Source organism: Bufo gargarizans, chromosome 5 (assembly GCF_014858855.1).
Source record: "Bufo gargarizans isolate SCDJY-AF-19 chromosome 5, ASM1485885v1, whole genome shotgun sequence".
NCBI classification, from domain to species: Eukaryota; Metazoa; Chordata; class Amphibia; order Anura; family Bufonidae; genus Bufo; species Bufo gargarizans.
Genome location: NC_058084.1, coordinates 185,504,587 through 185,525,465, shown reverse-complemented (window position 1 = coordinate 185,525,465; position 20,879 = coordinate 185,504,587). Strand labels below are relative to the sequence as shown.

The 20,879-nt window shown below is 43.1% G+C and overlaps 1 protein-coding gene across 1 annotated transcript in view; it reads right to left on the bottom strand.

Moving 5' to 3' along the window:
* CNTNAP2 (contactin associated protein 2) overlaps positions 1 to 20,879 on the bottom strand; it is a 2,163,381-nt gene that overhangs the window by 83,140 nt on the left and 2,059,362 nt on the right. The window contains exons 20-21 of the mRNA XM_044295439.1: positions 18,105 to 18,341; positions 16,908 to 17,044 (exon numbers count right to left, since the gene is read on the bottom strand). Of these exons, the coding sequence (XP_044151374.1) occupies positions 16,908 to 17,044; positions 18,105 to 18,341 (374 nt within the window). The remainder of the gene's footprint in view (positions 1 to 16,907; positions 17,045 to 18,104; positions 18,342 to 20,879) is intronic.

The window sequence follows — 20,879 nt, the reverse complement described above, 5'->3', positions numbered from 1 at the left end:
GAGGGCCAAATCATGCATTTTAAGTGGACTCTTGAAGTGAGTGGTGCATGGCTATATGTACCCTTATTGGCAGCTTAGGTTGCCATTCAAAAGGGTTGACTGAGTTCCAAGTTCTTATGGGCAAACTGGAAGGAGACAGTTAAAAATTGAAAAAAGTTAACTCAACATCTGGTGCCCCCAGCAGTCCTGTGCAGCTGCTCTGTCTTCTCGACCCAGCTTCAGCCTTGATGTAATGTTTTGGCTGCAGTGGTGACATTCCATATACTGCTACAGCCATTCACTGCACAAGACTGCTGAGGCCAGTGGTTGGCTGCAGCAGAACACGGGATGTCATTCCTGCAACCAGAACATTACATCCTGGCTGCAGCCTGGGGGAGAGGACAAAGTGGTGAGGGCCTCCAGAAGGTGAGTTTAAGTTTTTTTGCTATTATTTTAACTGCCTAGCTGCAGGTTGCCCCTAAAACTTTAATGGACATGCTGAAGCATAATAAAAATGCCTAGATCTATAGGAAAGTATCAGAATCCAATCAACCCCTTAATGACAGTCAATATGCTTTTTTATGGCAATCATTAATGAGCACTTCAGAATAATTGCTTTACAGGGAATCTTGCAGCTGTAGATTAAGTATTCTGCCGAAGTGCAGTGAATATAATGGTATTTCTGCTGTGTCCCTTGATTAGTTATAAAAAGATCAGTCAGTAGCTTGTAGTGAAACATGGAGTGTGGTTACATTTGGGCGAATGTGTCTATATGTGTTTTTTTTTTCTAAAATGATAACACTATGCAACAACCAGCTAAATATTCTATAGGTCCACCAAGTGCCACCAAAACAGCTCTGATCTAGAAATGAGCAAATTAGTTTCACGTTCGAATCGGTTCTTCATGAATGAGAAAGATCCTCTGGAAAAGAGATGTAGAAACCAGTCCAGGAAAGAAAAATAAAAGGGGCATATTTATTAAAGGCTACAGTATATGCACCTTTTGGGGGCAATTGTTTTTATTATCGCATTGCACTTATTTTGAGCTAAAAATAATTTTTTCAATTGGTCTTTATTAACAATATGGAATCTTTTTTGTGTACATAGCTAAAATGCTCTTCTAGCTGCTTGTGGATTTCTTGTCTTTTCCGTCATCTGAGGAGCAGACGGGCGCCTTATCTCTGCTCTCTGACATAAATACTCATTAAAGCTCAATCCTTATCTTTACTGATAAGAATGTGGCTTAAATAAGTGTTTAACCCCTTAAGGACTCAGCCCTATTTCACCTTAAAGCGAACCTTTCACCTCAATTTCACTTAATAAACTAGCAACAGTACCTTAAAGATCATCTTCAGTGTGTTCTTATACATCCTTGTGCCGCTTTCATGCGTTGTATATGCCTGAAAAAATCGTCTTATAAAGTAATCATTTCCTGCCCCAACAGTCATGCTAGAAGTCAAGGGGGTAGCCCTTCCCTCACTTCAGGCTGTACCTCCCCTGCCCTAACCCCGCCTCTATGCACTGTAATTGACACCCGGCTCAGTCGCCGGGACCGCGCTTGTACAGGCTGCGCATGCGCCGTCCTCCTCATTCGCCGCACGATCCCGTCTATCGCGCAGACTCAAGCGCGATCCTATAATTCAGTTGGAGTTCCGCGTGACTGTTGGAGCAGGAAATTATTACTTTATAAGACGATTTTTTCAGGCATATACAGCGCATGAAAGCGGCACAAGGATGTATAAGAACACACTGAAGATGATCTATAAGGTACTGTTGCTAGTTTATTAAGTGAAATTGAGGTGAAAGGTTCGCTTTAAGGAGTTGGCCATTTTTTGCAAATTTTTCACATATTGTACTTCATGACACTAGTAAAATGAAGTCAAAAAAATATTTTTTTTTTGCATAATAAAATACCTAATTTACCAAAAATTTGGAAAAATTTGCTAATTTCAAAGTTTCAGTTTTTCTACTATACATAGTAATACCCCCCCAAAATTGTGATGACTTAACATTCCACATATGTCTACTTCATGTTTGAATTATTTTGGGAATTATATTTTATTTTTTGGGGATGTTACAAGGCTTAGAAGTTTAGAAGCAAATCTTGAAATTTTTCAGAAATTTACAAAAACCCAATTTTTAGGGACCACTACAGGTCTGAAGTCACTTTGCGAGGCTTACATAATAGAAACCGCCCAAAAATGACCCGATTCTATAAAATACACCCCTCAAGGTATTCAAAACAGATTTTACAAACTTCGTTAACCCTTTAGGTGTTGCACAAGAGTTATTGGCAAATGGGGATGCAATTTGCGAATTTAATTTTTTTGCCAAATTTTCAATTTTAACCCATTTTTTCCACTAACAAAGCAAGGGTTAACAGCCAAATAAGACTGTATCTTTATTGCCCTGTACGGCCACACAGCGGGGCATAGAGTGAAAGGTGCACCGTATGGTTTTTGGAAGCCAGATTTTGCAGGACTGTTTTTTTGATACCATGTCCCATTTGAAGCCCCCTCATGCACCCCTAGAGTAGAACCTCCATAAAAGTGACCCCATCTAAGAAACTAAACCCCTCAAGGTATTCAAAACTGATTTTACAAACTTTGTTAACCGTTTAGGTGTTGCACAAGATTTAATGGAAAATAGAGATACAATTTCAAAATTTCACTTTTTTAGCAGATTTTCCATTTTAATATTTTTTTTCCAGTTACAAAGCAAGGGTTAACAGCCAAACAAAACTTATTATTTATGGCCCTGATTCTGTAGTTTACAGAAACACCCCATATGTGGTCGTAAACTGCTGTACGGGCACACGGCAGGGCGCAGAAGGAAAGGAATGCCATACGGTTTTTGGAAGGCAGATTTTGCTGGACTGTTTTTTTTGACACCATGTCCCATTTGAAGCCCCCCTGTTGAACCCGTAGAGTTGAAAGTCCCAAAAAGTTACCCCATTTTAGAAAGTACGGAATAGGGTGGCAGTATTGTTGGTACTAGTTTAGGGTACATATGATTTTTGGTTGCTCTATATTACACTTTTTGTGCGTTAAGGTAACAAGAAATAGCTTTTTTGGCACTTTTTTTTGTTATTTACAACATTCATCTGACAGGTTAGATCATGTGGTAATTTTATAGAGCAGGTTGTCACGGATGCGGCGATACCTAATATGTATACAATTGTTTTTATTTATGTAAGTTTTATACAATAACTTCATTTTTAAAACCCAATTTTTTTTTCAGTGTCTCCATAGTCTAAGAGCCATAGTTTTTTCAGTTTTTAGGCGATTATCTTGAGTAGGGTCTCATTTTTCGCGGAATGAGATGGCGGTTTGATTGGCTCTATTTTGGGGTGCATATTACTTTTTGATCGCTTGCTATTACACTTTTTGTGACGTAAGATGACAAAAAATTGCTTTTTTTACACCGTTTTTATTTTTATTTTTTTACGGTGGTCACCTGAGGGGTTAGGTCATGTGATATTTTTATAGAGCCAATCGATACGCACGCGGCGATACCTAATATGTATACTTTATTTTTATTTATGTAAGTTTTACACAATGACTTCATTTTTGAAACAAAAAAAATCATGTTTTAGTGTTTCCATAGTCTAAGAGCCATATTTTTTTTTTAGTTTTTGGGTGATTATCTTGAGTAGGGTCTCATTTTTTGCGGGATGAGATGACGGTTTGATTGGTACTATTTTGGCGTACATGCAACTTTTTTGATCACTTTTATTACCTTTTTGGGGAAGTAAGGTGGGCAAAATTTCAATTTTCTCATAGTTTTTTTTTTTTTTAATGACGTTCACCGTGCGGGGAAAGTAACATGACCATTTTATAGATCAGGTAGTTACGGACGCGGCGATACCTAATATGTGTAGTGTATATTATTTTTTTAATTTTTATTCAGTGATAAATGTTTTTTTTTATCTTAACTTTTTCACTTTTTTTTACATTTTTTTTTACCCAGACCCACTTGGTTCTTGAAGATCCAGTGGGTCTGATGTCTGTATAATACAGTACAGTACAATATATATTGTACTGTACTGTACATTACTTACACTTTGAACAGATCTATTCCTTTAGCATAGATCTGTTCAGCACCATGGACAGCATGACGCCTGAGAAGGCATCCTGCTGCCATGGGAACCTTCCCTGTCTGCCACAACTTCGCAGACGGGGAAGGGTGAGCAGGGGGCTGCGGGGGGCTGTCGGGGGGCTCTCTCCCTCTCCATCGGGGGGCTACAAAGGCACAGCAGCCCCCCGATGGGAGAGGGAGGGAGCACCTTGACCCTGACAGTTAACCTTTTCCATACCGCGGTCCGTACGGACCGCGGTATGGAAAGGGTTAAACGGCCGGTGGGGTCTTCTGCTGTTGTAGCCTACCTTTCTTTCCCATTCTGACATTCAGTTTGGAGTTCAGGAGATTGTCTTGACCAGGACCACAACCCTACATGCATTGAAGCAACTGCCATGTGATTGGTTGACTAGATAATCGCATTAATGAGAAATAGAACAGGTGTTCCTAATAATTCTTTAGGTGAGTGTATTTGGATTTCTGAAAATTACATGCAAATTAGCTTTTCTTCCAAAAGCAAAAGAAAGTGTCTCGCTCCCCAAAATGAATCCTAAGAATCATTAGAATATGAAGTTTTTGAAAAATTTGGGACAAATATCAAATCGAAACAATTCACTCATTTCTACTCTGATCCATCTAGCCATGGACTCCACCATACCTATCAAGGTATCTTGTGTTATTTGTCATCGATGTCAGCAGCAGGTCCTGTAAGGTGAGTCCTCCATGGATACATTTTTTAATTATATACAGTAGATGCTTGATTGGATCAAAATTTTGAGAATCAGTCATCACATTTAATTATTTGACATGTTCCTCAAACAATTTCTAAACAATTCTTGCAGTATGGCAGAGTGCTCTATCCTGCTGAAAGAGGCCACTTCCATTATGGGTTACCAGGGCCATGAAGGGTTGTGCTTGGTCTACCCCAGTGTCACAGTAATATCCACAAGAACTCCAGGGCCCAGAGTTTACCAGCAACGGGTGTGATGTGCTATCATCACTTCTTCAGGGATTTCTGCTTCAGTAGCCATTCTGAATACATCTTGGGTGCCCATAACCCTTTCTCACTGATACAGATTTATACAGCTCCCATTGAGCTTAGCACAAATTGTATAAAGTAAGCTCCCTCTAGTGGTGCCTAGAGGCTAACTAATATACATCTGTGAAAGCCAGATCAATGAAGGCCAAATTCTGGAGGTCCTTGTCAAATATGAGAGAGTTATCTGCTCTGTAAAGTGGTTACCCCTTTATGACAATTTTTTCCCTATCCACAGTTCCACTTAGCTCTATGGGGTTTGCACTTGACTATCTTTGGCAGTCTCATAATGCTGAAGGGCGCAGAGGACACACATATCAATTCAAATGGGCAGCATGAGCCTCAGTGCTTCTGACCACTGGGGACCCTAGCGGTAGGATCCCTGCCGATCATCCACTTATACTCTATCCTGTGGATAGGGCATACGTTGTCATAATGGAACAACCCCTTTAATGGAGTATCTCACCAGCTTGTAGGGTTGGTCTGCCTTTGTTTTGTACACTATAATCACTAGTAGGACATGTACTTTTGTCTGGATAGTATTCGTTAATCTGACTAACAACATTGTAAGACAAAAGTGTATTTAGTAGACTTCTTAAAGCCTGTTAACTTTATGTCAAGAAATGGCAGAGTTAAGGATGCAAGTTGTAAAGAGTAATTTGAGGCTATACCCTCGCACAGCATTGTTCACACTGGGGGTTGCCACTATAAGATTGGCGCCATCTTCAATGATTATTTGGCAGATTGCAGTTGTTAAAATGCTCCTGACATTGAGTATAATCTTCCAATTCTATGCATGCGACAACTCACAGACCTGTGCTTGAAAACAGTTAAGGCTTGCTGAGAGAGCATCTCTACACGGGCTTAATCCACCACTAATGTGATATAATTAAGCTACCAGATGGTTCCTGCTTATTAAAAGTGATTTTTTTCTAAAATATTCAAAAGTCTGTCTAGACTCCTACCAACTTCTCCAAGGTAGATCATTATGTTAATTTAAATGCATCATTTATAAGTTGGTTTCTGCTGCAGAATACATCATTTTTTACCATGCCGGAGAGTTGTCATACTCGCTGCCAGTTCATAGAGAGGAGAAGAAAGCTCTTCCCTTACTGCTTTTTGTGTGGTTATGGTTCTATATCAAACCAAATAATTTACACCCTTTTATCACAAAGGGCAATGTATGATTCTTACAAAAGTCGCACATTTTAGAGCATGTACCATTTTGCACTAAAATGTGTGCACCTTTATGCTATCAACACAACTTTTAAAAAGTTAAATCAATTTAACCCTGGTGCTAAGTTTTTGTAATAATAAGATATACTTGGTGTAAGTGATCGCCTCTTATTCGGGGGTCATTCTCGACCACAGGGTTAGGGGCCAAACATTGCTTTTATTTGGCACCTCAGCAAAACCAAAACAAACAATACAAATAAAACACCTGCCCGGCTGGGCTCTAACTAAACATGAGGACTCCCTACCTCACTGAAAGCCCTGTTCACACACGGGAATAACATGCTGCTTTTTCCAGCCTAACAATCCAGCACTTCCAGGCTGTAACAAAGTCCAGTACCTTTTGGAGGATTGAGGCCCAGAAGTCCTCCTGACTCTGGCCTAGCGACTGTCGATTCCAAGACCTAGTGAAGTCCACCAAAGTTCAGGCTAACACCTAGCCCCGTGGCCCCTCAGCCAGCTCGGCTGAGCCCACTTGTACAGAGCCTTCCCAGGCCTCTGCTGCACACAGACTCCTTATCCTCCTAACAGTCTGGACTGGGCTCTTATCCCAGGCTGATTGTTTCACCTGGTGCGGTCTCTGACCTGCTGATTGACAGCGAAGAAATGGAAACTCCTGCCATATCTCTTTTCTAGCAGCCCTGAGGCCTGTCACTGCCTCACACTGGTAAAAATAAGAGTGCAAAAGTACCACGACTAGCTCTTGGTTGTAGCCACTGAAAACCACTAAAGGGGTTTTCTGAGACTTATATACTGATGATCTATCGTCTGGATAGGTAATCAATATCTGATCAGCTGTGTGAGAAGGCACCGTACTTGCAGTAGCACCACAGCCTTCTCTCGAATTTTGGGAAAAAAACTTGGTTCGATACAAATTTATTCACGGCGAATCACGTTACAAAACGGCTATTTCCTGCCTTTATAGTGGTATAGAACACTGTGCCTTGCAGTAACACGCATAGGGAGTCTGCCCTAGTAGTGAAATAATGCTGTGCATCAGTAGGACATGCAGATGACAGGCGTCGCTCTTAGAATCACTGCACACTTCACTTATTTGGGCAGTCACGGGGCCAAAACTGACCAAATAACTCAAGTATGAACTCAGCCTTACAGGTCGATGTTAGCGCTAAGAAGAAGCGCACTCCTTTTACACCGTTGTCAGCTGATTCCACATAGACGTCTACAGAACCTGTTCTATTAACCGCTTATACAAATAGAGCCCCCCCAACAGAATGGAGAGGGTGTCAGCAGTAAGTTTGTGTTGACATCACTGATTATTTTGCCCTTCCTCTAATCCATCAGAACAATAATCCCCCAAAAACAGATCCTGTCTATTAAGCATCCGCCTTCACTGGGTCAGCATTTGGTCAGTAATCCATCAATATTGCTAATGCCCAAAAAAACTGGAGTGGATCCAAAAACAGAGATGAATGGAATATTTGCATGTCTTTTGTGTTTTGTACCCACTCCTGCCAATTCTCATGGGACTATACAGGCCTTAAAGCTGCTACACAAACAGGATCCGTTGTGCGTCTAATTTTTCCTTCTTTCTGACAGATCAGAGGAAGGGTCAAATAAATGATGATGTCAGCCAGGCCGAAAGGCAAAATATTGGTCCAGTCATGAAGTGGGGAGGGTAGGAACAGCATGAGACGTTCACAGAGTGGCCGTATGACATAGTGGTGAGGTGGAAGCAGCATGAGGAGACCACAGAGTGGCCCAATGACAGAGTGGGGATGACCATAGAGTGGCAAGGTGACATAGTGTGTTGGTGGCAGCAGCATGAGGAGACTACAGAGTGGCAAGGTGACATAGTGTGGAGGTGGCAGCAGCATCAGGAGACCACAAAGTGACCCGGTGACCGAGTGGGGATGTAGGTGGCAATACTAGTACCAGCTGAAGATGGTGGGTGAAAGAAGGAGCACTTGGCATCAGATGTGTGGCATCAGGCGGGTAGCAGCATCAGAATAGTAGCTGAGGCAGGTAGCCAGAAGAAAACGGTTTCTTTTGTCAAAGTGTTGGTGTTGCACCATGTATGATCTAGTCTGATGCATCAGGCATTAGTGGGTGGAAATCCTGGCTGATCCACACCTGATTCATCTTGACAAAAGTCAGTCTCTCCACATTTTGGGTGGAAAGGCGAGTTCTTCTTGGGGTAACTATGGCCCCCGCTGAACTTAACACCCCCTCTGATGCCACACTACTAGCCGGTCAGGACAGCCTTTCCAGGGCAAACTTGGCCAGTTGCGGCCACAAATACAGTTTGGCTTCCTAGTAGTCCAGCAGATCTTCAATGACAGATGCCACCACCTGCAGGTTCAGGTTCTGCTCTATGTCTAGCTGCTGGGGAGTAGTTTCTTCACTATGCGGGTGAAGAAAGCTGCTCATCCGCGACTCTTGACTCAGGCTGCTGCTGATGGAGCTGGTACTGCTCCTGCCACCCCACCCCTCCCCAGCAGCCGTGGCAGTGGAATGTGAGCGCAGAGGGCCCCCCAGTCAGACCTGCGAAAGGATGGACGATGGCGCAGATAGGCAGCGGCCAACTGACTACATAGGATGTCTCTATAGTAGTTCAGTTTGTCCTCCCTCTCAGTCGGTGTAAAAAAGGCCCCCATTTTGGACCAGTAGCGATGGTCCAACAAGGTGGAGAGCCAGAAGTCATCCCTCTGCCGAATGGTGACAATTTGCCTGTCACTATGCAAGCAAGTGAGCATGCATTGGGCCATTTGTGCAAGTGACTCGGAGGGACAACCTGCCTCCATCTCCACTGCATACAACCACGGTATGTCTGGGTCCTCTGCCTCCTCTTCCTCATCACCCTGTAGCTCCTCTGGCTGCTCCTGCTCCTCCTCTCCTGTCACCTGTGTATAAAAACCACCCATTTTGCTACACATTGCTTGTGCTCCAATGTCCTCCTCTTCCAGTTCAGCCCCCACAGGGCTCATGTGGCCTTAAGAACAAGGCGCCACGTCTCTTGTCCCCTGACCAGCTAGATTTACCAGCATCTGTTCCAGGACATGAAGCAGTGGAATGACATGGTTCATCCCGTAGTCCTGGCGACTGACAAATAACGTTGCCTCCTCAAAGGGCCTGAGCAAACGGCAGGTGGCATGCATGAGCTGCCACTGGCTGACATCGAAGTTACACAGGGGAGTAATCCTGTACGCTTGGATCATCAAGAAATCAATTATGGCCTTTCTCGGTTTGTATAGTCGGTCCAACATACGGAGGGTGGAATTCCAATGGGTGGAAATGTTGCATATCAGCCTATGTTGGGTGATGCCGTTCTGCCGCTGCAGCTCAAGAAGGGTGTGCTTTGCGGTGTACAAGTGGCTGAAGTGCATGCAAACTTTAATGACCATTTGTAAGGATGCCTTTTTAGGATGCCTTGCAGATAGGTGGAAGACTTCAGGAACCGATTGACAACCAGATTGAACACGTGTGCCATGCATCCTTGACACAGCGTTGACATTGTCCGTCACCATGGTTCCAATTTTGAGTTGTCGCGGAGAAAGCCATGATTCGATTTCTTGATGAATGACACAGAGCAGTTCCTCCTCTGTGTGACTCCATTCGCCCAAGCAAACGAGGTGCAGAACAGCGGGACAACGACGTGCCCTGCACATGTGGTATGCTGGAGAGATACTGTGAATTATCCCTGCAGTGGAGGCTGAAGACACGATGGAGGATGAGGAGGCAGAGGCGGACATTGTCGCAGGACTAACGGCGTGAGAGGCGGAAGCGGCATCATCTGGCCTAGTTGCTGGTGTGGTTGTGCAGGAGCCACATTCACCCAGTGGGCAGTAAAATACATGTATTGTCCCTGACCATAGTTACAGCTCCACACGTCGTGACTGTCGTGCACTTTGGCACGTCGTGCACATGTGTGTGCATGGCTGGTACTGCCTTTTGGGAAAAAAATTACGTTTTGGGACTCTCCACCTTGGCTTGGCACAAGCCATCAGTTCTCTGAAAGGTGCAGAGTCCACAACTTAGAAAGGGAGGTACTGCAGCACCAGCAACTTGGACAGGAGCACGTTCAGCTTCTGCGCCGTTGGAGGAGTGCACGCATACTGTTGTCTCTTGGCAAACGCTTTGGTGGTCGATTTGCTGAAGGAATCACTGATGAGGAGTAGGAGGACGAGGAGCAAGAGCATCCGGACCAGCAGATCATTGGAAGGACAGACAGCTCCTTTCGACTGAGATGGTGGAGCCTTGACGTCCTGAAATTAACTGTGTGCCACTGGGTGATTCAGTGGTTACTGTGGCAGGCTGGACCACCTCATCGGAGCCATGGTTCTCCTAGGCCACTTTATGGTGACGCTGCATATGTTGACGCAGGGCCATGGTGTAAACATTGAAACCCTGGCCACGCTTCACCTTCTGCCCACAGATTGTAGATATGGCCATGTTCACTTCCTCTGGCGGCTTAACAAAGAACTGCCACACCGCCGAGTAGGTGATTTTACCCCCAACACTACACACTGAGTGACTGCTAGCCCCGCTGCCTCCGTAAACCCGTGCACCTCTACTTTTTCGGCAGGTAGGCTCCTGCAAAGCGGGTGGTCTACCCTGGGCACGTTTGGCTCCCGACCTCCCACTGCTGCCACCCTGCTGACTCCCGGCCATGTTAGCGACTTGCTGGCTCCGCTGCTGCCTCACGAGCAAGCTGCCACCCTCTTCTCCTGATAATGATGAAGCCCGTTTGTCACCTGGCTCCCAAGTGTGATCAGCTACATCATTATCATTGAGTACTGTCTACACGTCACTGATGTCCTACTCAACCGTCTCTGGGTCAGAAGCCCGACTGCTCGCGACACCAGCTCCCACGCCACTCTCCTCATCACTACTTGCTAGTGGAGGAAGCGGCGGATGTCTCTTACACATCTTGGCTTGTCAGTAGCTGCTGACTGTCTTCTAGTAGCTTGTCCTCACTGTATAGTGGAGCTGAGCCCACAGCATACAATACTTCTCTGGCTGAGAGAACAGAAAAGGACAGAGGCAGGTTTAGGACAGGCGAGGGCACAGGGCCTGCTCCCGGGCCATGCCAACTAAGGGTTGTGCCTGACAAACCCACTCACTCTTGGGGGTGTCTGATGTCACTTTTTATTTTGACACTATTACACGACAAAAGGGCTTTATAACATACAGTTGCAAGAAAAAGTATGTGAACCCTTTGGAATGATATGGATTTCTGTACAAATTGGTCATAAAATGTGATCTGATTTTCATCTAAGTCACAACAATAGACAATCACAGTCTGCTTAAACTAATAACACACAAAGAATTCAATGTTACCATGTTTTTATTGAACACACGATGTAAACATTCACAGTGCAGGTGGAAAAAGTATGTGAGCCCTTGGATTTAATAACTGGTTGAACCTCCTTTGGCAGCAATAACTTCAACCAAACGTTTCCTGTAGTTGCAGATCAGACGTGCACAATGGTCAGGAGTAATTCTTGACCATTCCTCTTCACAGAACTGTTTCAGTTCAGCAATATTTTTGGGATGTCTGGTGTGAATCGCTTTCTTGAGGTCATGCCACAGCTTGTCCTGTTGTAACATTCATCTTCTGTTGAGCTTCAGCTGGTGGACAGATGGCCTTAAGTTCTCCTTCAAAATGTCTTGATAAACTTGGGAATAAATTTTTCCTTCGATGATAGCAATCTATCCAGGCCCTGACCCAGCAAAGCAGCCCCAAACCATAATGCCCCCACCACCATACTTCACAGTTGGGATGAGGTTTTGATGTTGGTGTGCTGTGCCTCTTTTTCTCCACAAAAGGTGTTGTGTGTTTCTTTCAAACAACTCAACTTTGTTTTCATCTGTCCACAAAATATTTTGCCAATACTGCTGTGGAACACCCAGGTGCTCTTGTGCAAACTGTAAACGTGCAGCAATGTTTTTTTGGACAGCAGTGGCTTCCTCTGTGGTATCCTCCCATGAAATCCATTCTTGTTTAGTGTTTTACGCAGATGTTAGCATATGCCAGAGACTTTTGTAAGTCTTTAGCTGACATTCTAGGATTCTTCTTCACCTCATTGAGCAGTCTGCGAAGTGCTCTTGCAGTCATCTTTACAGGATGGCCACTCCTAGGGAGAGTAGCAGCAGTGCTGAAATTTCTCCATTTATAGACAATTTGTCTTACCATGGACTGATGAACAGCAAGGCTTTTGGAGATACTTTTATAACCCTTTCCAGCTTTATGCAAGTCAACAATTCTTAATCGTAGGTCTTCTGAGAGCTCTTTTGTGCGAGGCATCATTCAGGCAATGCTTCTTGTGAAAAGCAAACCCAGAACTGGTGTGTGTTTTTGTATAGGGCAGCTGTAACCAACACCTCATCTCATTGATTGGACTCCAGTTGGCTGACACCTCACTCCAATTAGCTCTTGGAGATTTCATTAGTCTTTGTTCACATACTTTTTCCACCTGCATTGTGAATGTTTACATGGTGTGTTCAATAAAAACATGGTAACATTTAATTCTTTGTGTGTTATTAGTTTAAGCAGACTGTGATTGTCTATTGTTGTGACTTAGATGAAGTTCAGATAACATTTTATGGCCAATTTGTGCAGAAATCCATATCATTCCAAAGGGTTCACATACTTTTTCTTGCAACTGTATAACCGCACCGCTGAACGGCAAATATATTTTTCTTTTGCCACTAATACACACCACAAAAAGCTTTAGAACATATAACTTCACTGCTGAACGGCAAATATATATTTCTTTTTCCACTTATACGCGCCACAAAAGGCTTTAGAACATATAACTGCAACACTGAATGGCAAATATATTTTTATTTACATAGTAACATCGTTTATAAGGCCGAAAAAAGACATCTGTCCATCCAGTTCGGCCTGTTATCCTGCAAGTTGCCACTATTACACAACAAAAAGGGCTTTATAACATATAACTGCACCGCTGAACAGCAAATATATTTTACTTTTGCCACTAATATACGCCACAAAAGGCTTTAGAACATATAACTGCACCGCTGAACGGCAAATATATTTTTATTTTGCCACTAATACATGACAAAAAGTGCTCTAATTTTAGCACTTCACCACACAACAGCTAATACAAGCCAAAAATTGCTTTAGAACATATAACTGCACCGCACAAGGGCAAATAAGACATAGAAATATTTCCTTGTAATAAACCCTGTTAATGGCTGTAATACCCCAATTACAAGAACGGCTTGCTATTATTACAGAGCTGTATAATGGCATTTTGGGTGCCCAGTCAGTGTAGCAAGGTGTAATTAGACTGTTCCTATTACCCAGGCTGTCACTTCCCCTACTAAACCCTGTTCAACATAAATGCTGTGGAATGATTCATCCCCATCCTTTCCCTAGACCTTGAATAATCTTTCTAGCATGTTTTTTCTAGCACTGTTCCTAGCACCTGCTGACGTCTCTCCCTGCACTCTTCCAGTACACTGGAAAATGGCAGAATCCAAGATGGCTGAGGCTATTTATTTGGCTGTGACATCACAGGGCTGGCTGGCTGCTGATTGGCTGCATGCATGGCATTATGGGTGATCCCGTCTTCCCAGAGTTCCTTGCTCCATGTCCTCGCAGCAGCCATTTTAGGAAAAAGTGCAATTCGCTACTACGAAGCGTGAGGAAATTCAAATTCAGTGCAAAACGAATTTTTCCTGTAATTCGGATAGACTTCCACGTTGTCAGCTTCGATTCGCTCATCTCTAGTGGCGATACCAAGCACAGCCACTATACAAAGTACGGTGCTGTGCTTGGTAAGCAGTGAGAATGCGGCATGTCACTGGTGCCTTCTCAAACAGCTGATTGGCAGGGGTCCCAGGTGTTGGACCCTCACCGATCAGATACTGATGACCTATCCAGAAGATCGGTCATCGTATATAAGTCTCAGAAAACCTTTTTAAAGGGGTTGTCCGGGTTCAGAGCTGAATCCAGACATATCCCCATTTTCAAGCAGGCAGCCCCCCTGACTTGAGTATTGGAGCAGTTCATGCTCCGATGCTCTTCTTTGCCCTGCTCTGAAATGCGCAGGGCAAAGGCATTTTTTGGAGTTCCAGTGATGAACCAGGCTCTCCTTAGGGCTGCCAGACAGAGGTTTCCGCCCAGCAGTGAGCCCGGTGACGTCACCAGCACTGATGGGCGGGCCTTAGCGCTGCCCTAGAATTTAAAACGGCTAGGGAAGCACTAAAGCTGGCCTATCAGAGCCGTTGATGTCTCAGAACACATTGCTTGGAGGAAGCCTCTGCCCTGCTGTGTGTTATGGTAAATAAAAGAGCCCTTGCCTTGCGCAATCCTGCATCGGGCAAGGGAGAGCATCGAAATGCTCCTATGCTAACATCAGGGGGGCTGCCTGGGTAAAATTATGGGTATGTCCAGGTTCAGCTCTGAACCCGGACAACCCCTTTAAGCCAAATAGTGAATAACGAGTCAAAGGACCACTTCCACTGGAAACCAGAACCTCTACTTAAAAGGGAATATATCACCAGGAAATTAACTGTTAAACCAGGCACAATGCCTTGTAGGTCTAACTCAGCTAAACCTATTGATACCTTTCACTTAGCAATCTGTAGCTTTATTTCTGGAAATAAGTACTTTTAATCCATATGCAAATTAGCAGTTAAAGGGGTGTTCTTACTTCAGCAAATTACATTTATTATATAGAGGAAGTTAATGCAAGCCACTTACTATGTATTGTGATTATCCATATGGCTTCCTTTGCTGGCAGGATTCATTTTTCCATCTCATTATACACTGCTCGTTTCCATGGTTATGACCACCCTGCAATCTAGCAGTGGTGGTCGTGCTTGCACACTAAAGGAAAAATCACTAGCCTAAGTGAGCTCCAAAGGTCCCGGCAGGAGGAGCAAGGGTGCACAGAGTGATATGTGCCTACCTTCAGTTCACTTAACTACTAATTTACATATTTATTGAAAGTACATTTTCTCCAGAATGAAGCAGGCATTATTACATTCAGCTGAACTAGCCTTGGGGGGACAATGAGGGTAGGGGAATTATAGTAGACTAGTGTTTTAGCCTCGTCTTTGATATCCCCTGCACTGCCAGAGGATGCGCCTAATTTATGAAGAGTCATAAGTTAGGAACATCCTCTGGCAGTCTATGTGCCTAAAGTAAAATCTATCCCAGCTGAGAGCTGCTGTAGATGTCAGTCTTCTTTTGCCCCAGAAAACTGATGCAAAAGAAAATAAATATTGTCTTTATGCCACAATGGTGACATCAATAAGTCGCAAATTATGGCGCACTTTAAATTTGCAACTTTTGAAGCTTCTTGCCACTAAAGTCGTAAGAAAAGAAGCAGAATTAACTCAGCCCACCAGATTTACTATAACTTACCCCAGAAACTGGCAGGAATAAAGACTGGTGTATAGGGACACCAGTCTTCATAAAGGTCCCTTCATGTTTGCAACTTTTTACGCCAGAAAACTGATGTGTGGGGGGGGGAGGGGGGGGGGGAAATGATAAATTCCCCCCATTGTGCCTGGTTTAGTAGTAATTGTCCTGGTGACAGCCGAGATGGTACTCTTGAGATGTCCCTCAACTTTGTATACCACCTCTTTACTGGAGTAAGATTGTAACAATTTTTATGACTTTAAAAAAAAGTTGCAGTTGATAGACCTGGCTTAAATCAGCTCAACAGACTAATTGTGCCCACTGTCCCACCAACTTTTCAAAACTGGAGTAAGTGGTGTAAAAAATACAACTTGTGGCAAAATGTTTGCAAAAATAAGCCCAAAAAGTCACAAAGATTTATTTTGTGACCCTTTGAAGTCAGAATTCCAGGGTCTAAGGCTTGAGAAATTCCTTCCCATTATTCCTTGTTTTAGGTCTGTTAGGTTGCATTATTTCCTGTGATAAGAGAAGTATAATGAGCTTGGGCGATCTTGGGGAATGGTAAAGGAGGCTAACCAAAGGTAGGGAACAAACTATAAGCTCTTTATAGAGTTCTTTCATATAAAGATCAATGGACTAATTACAAATTCTGCAATGCACCTATGATATACCCCAAGTTAATCTTATAAAAGAAAGACTTCATTAATCGCATAATTTTACACAAATAAAGTCATAGTAAGGCTGTGTTCACACTTCTATTAACAATTTCCATTTCTGCTCCATCACAGGAGCAGAAAAATTGAAATAACAGTGCTGCATCCAGTCAATGATGGGCACCTTTGACTTAAAATGGACCTGTCAAGTTTCCTTCATGGTGTCCATCATTTTGATGGATAGAATAGTGCAGCATTAAGGAATTTCTGAAGGAGGATCCTAATGGAGCTTCTAATGGAAATGTAAACCAGTAGATACCAGTTATGTTCAGCCTTGAAAAATGTAGCAAAATACATAAAGCACTTGTAAAAAAGCATATGAAAAAAATAATGGTGTTTAACAACATAGAAAAAAGTGTGTGTAAAGGAGGATCTAACAGCATTGCTCCCATTTAAAAAATAAATAAATAATCAGTGCACATACAGATGCCTTGAATAACTGCAAATACTATAAAAACTATTGGTATTTTTACAATTTGAAATGGTGTTGTTGGCTGTAAGGAGTATTTTATACCTGGAATATGATGTTCCTTCCAGCTCGGGTGATATTGACATTGTGTGGTTGCCCGTTAGCCAAATTTTTATGATCAGTGATATCAACAATAAAAGGCTCTTTGGTGCCTCCCAAATTGTACCGAATTTGTAAGATACCTAAAAAAGTAAAAACGGAAAGCGAGAAAGCATTATTGAGTAGATTCTATTATTTTTTGCATGATGTTAAAGAGGACCTTTCACCACTCCTGACATGCTTGTTTTAATAGCTTCATGCATTCCCCATGTAATAATGATTCTGGAACATCTATTCTTATGTCTGTATGTTGTGCCATTCCTTTATTATTTCTACTAGAAGTTATGAATGAATTGCTAGCAGTCTGCAGTTAGGGTACAGAGGGGTGGTAACCAGTTGAAGCTATTAAAATAGGCATGTCAGGACTGGTGAAAGGTCATCTTTAAGTACCCAGTAAACGGAATACATCAATCATTAATAATAATAACAACAGTTTCCAATGGTATATGCTACCATTGGAGAAATCATAACACATGGGACAAAGTCAGCAATATGACAGGCCAAAGCACTCTGGAAATTAAAAGTGATGACATATCACTACTGTATGCCGTCAATTTCCAAATATGGTTCTGGGACTTCTACAAACCTCAGCAGGGACTAACAGCAGTGCTAGTTCATGCTCCCAACGGCTATCTGTGCTGGGAACTACAGAAGAGTCCCATTTACTTGAATGGGTCTGTGCTACTGCTTACTGTCCAGCAGGTGACCAGGACCACCTGTGTGCAGGAAAGCCGCTGAAGGTGCCTTGGTTCTTTTGTTCTTGTGATCAGGCAAAGGTCGCAAAGACTGGAATCCCATTAATTGTAATAAACATTCCACACCCTGTAGACAGGTGAGCTGTTATTGGGATTGTAGAGCTCAATAGTATATTGTTTTAACTCTTATCTTAGAGCCCGCTGGAGACATGTGAGACCAAGCACAGGTTGGTCCTATCCCTTTATTTGCAAACAGTGGTTACTTTAGGAAAACATTTCATATGAGATAGTAACATATAAAAAGTTTTGATCTGTGGGGGGTCCTAGAACAAGGAGGGAGAAGTGCTTACATAGCATCCTCTTATCACTGCAAGAGCCGGAGGTGAGACAGACTCATTAGAAAGTCTATGGTTCCGTCTATGAAGGAAAGTTCATTTTTAATGCTTACCAGGTGGCTTCAAGAGCACCGCCATATAGTCCTGGGAATATGAACTGACATACACAAGGATACAAGGTGTCTTGGTAGTGCTGAAGCTAAAAAGCAGCTCTTCTTTTGCTAAAGAAATATCTGAGGCTGATGACTGTTGAACAACAAATACATCTTTTGGACTGACGACTGCTGAAGTAGATGCTGTGTGGAAACTATATTTCAGCCAGGTACCTTCCTCAAAATATCCACCAACAGCTACAATAGAGAACAAAGGAATATTAGAATACAATATTTACGGCGCATGAAGAAATTACGAATGACAAAATGAAGGGTCTCATTCACCCTTCATGATGTAAAATTAGTTGAATAAAGCTTTTGTTATTTTCTTATTGCTGTGCTTGTAATGATTGTGCTAGGCTATGATTCAATATCGTTCCATTTAAGCGTGAGCAGGTTCGGTCTGAACTTTGAGCAGGACTGTGTTCGGTCCAAGCTTTGCGGGACCAGCGGAACCAGGTTAAACTTTGAGCAGGATGGTTTCGGTCTGAACTTTTTTTTGGACGGCAGATGAACCCAAATCTTTTCAGATTAGTTTAGGATAAATCCACATTATTACACATGTCAGCAGGAAAAAAGCACTAGGAATGGGGAGGGCTTGCACTGATTGGCTCCCAGGCTGAAGGACAGCCTGGATGAGCCAGTCAGTGCTGCAGCAGGCAGGGAGGTGCCCTAGCAGAACGAGCAGAACGCCATTCTGTGTTGGGCTATAAATGAGGTTGGTTGGGTGTTACAGTGTCTGCCAGGAAAATGATCTTAGGGAGTCAAGCAGAGTGAAAAAGCAAATTACGGTTGAAATGTAATTTTTTTTTGGGGGGGGGGGGGTTCAATTTAATTAAGCACCATACGTACAGTACAGACCAAAAGTTTGGACACACCTTCTGATTCAAAGAGTTTTCTTTATTTTCATGACTATGAAAATTGTAGATTCACACTGAAGGCATCAAAACTATAAATGAACACATGTGGAATTATATACATAACAAAAAAGTGTGAAACAACTGAAAATATGTCATATTCTAGGTTCTTCAAAGTAGCCACCTTTTGCTTTGATTACTGCTTTGCACAATCTTGGCATTCTCTTGATGAGCTTCAAAAGGTAGTCACCTGAAATGGTCTCCCAACAGCCTTGAAGGAGTTCCCAGAGATGCTTAGCACTTGTTGGCCCTTTTGCCTTCACTCTGCTCGATTGGTCATCTGGCGCAGCACCCCATCACTCTCCTTCATGGTCAAATAGCCCTTACACAGCCTGGAGGTGTGTTTGGGGTCATTGTCCTGTTGAAAAATAAATAATGGTCCAACTAAACGCAAACCGGATGGAATAGCATGCCGCTGCAAGATGCTGTGGTAGCCATGCTGGTTCAGTATGCCTTCAATTTTGAATAAATCCCCAACAGTGTCACCAGCAAAGCACCCCCACACCATCACACCTCCTCCTCCATGCTTCACGGTGGGAACCAGGCATGTAGAGTCCATCCGTTCACCTTTTCTGCGTCGCACAAAGACACGGTGGTTGGAACCAAAGATCTCAAATTTGGACTCATCAGACCAAAGCACAGATTTCCACTGGTCTAATGTCCATTCCTTGTGTTCTTTAGCCCAAACAAGTCTCTTCTGCTTGTTGCCTGTCCTTAGCAGTGGTTTCCTAGCAGATATTCTACCATGAAGGCCTGATTCACACAGTCTCCTCTTAACAGTTGTTCTAGAGATGTGTCTGCTGCTAGAACTCTGTGTGGCATTGACCTGGTCTCTAATCTGAGCTGCTGTTAACCTGCGATTTCTGAGGCTGGTGACTCGGATGAACTTATCCTCCGTAGCAGAGGTGACTCTTGGTCTTCCTTTCCTGGGGCGGTCCGCATGTGAGCCAGTTTCTTTGTAGCGCTTGATGGTTTTTGTGACTGCACTTGGGGACACTTTCAAAGTTTTCCCAATTTTTCGGACTGACTGACCTTCATTTCTTAAAGTAATGATGGCCACTCGTTTTTCTTTACTTAGCTGCTTTTTTCTTGCTATAATACAAATTCTAACAGTCTATTCAGTAGGACTATCAGCTGTGTATCCACCTGACTTCTCCACAACGCAACTGATGGTCCCAACCCCATTTATAAGGCAAGAAATCCCACTTATTAAACCTGACAGGGCACACCTGTGAAGTGAAAACCATTTCAGGTGACTACCTCTTGAAGCTCATCAAGAGAATGCCAAGAGTGTGCAAAGCAGTAATCAAAGCAAAAGGTGGCTACTTTGAAGAACCTAGAATATGACATATTTTCAGTTGTTTCACACTTTTTTGTTATGTATAAAATTCCACATGTGTTAATTCATAGTTTTGATTCCTTCAGTGTGAATCTACAATTTTCATAGTCATGAAAATAAAGAAAACTCTTTGAATGAGAAGGTGTGTCCAATCTCACAGCTCAGGCTGATTCTGATGAATAGATCTAGCCTTGCTGGCAGTGCCCCATCTTCCCACACGGTTGAAATTGAAACATTTTTTTTTAGGGGGGGGGGGGGGGTTCAATTTAATTAAGCAGTATACATATATCAGTACTGCATCAGTGCCATTTTCTCACAGCTCCAGCTGATTCTGGATGAATAGACTTCGCCTTGCTGGTGGTGCCCCATCTTGCCACTGTTGGTAGGCAGACAGACAGCATCATATTCTGTATGGCTGCTGTGGCCTGCATCATGCTACTAATTAGAGATGAGCAAAGCGTCTTCGGATGAAACATCCGA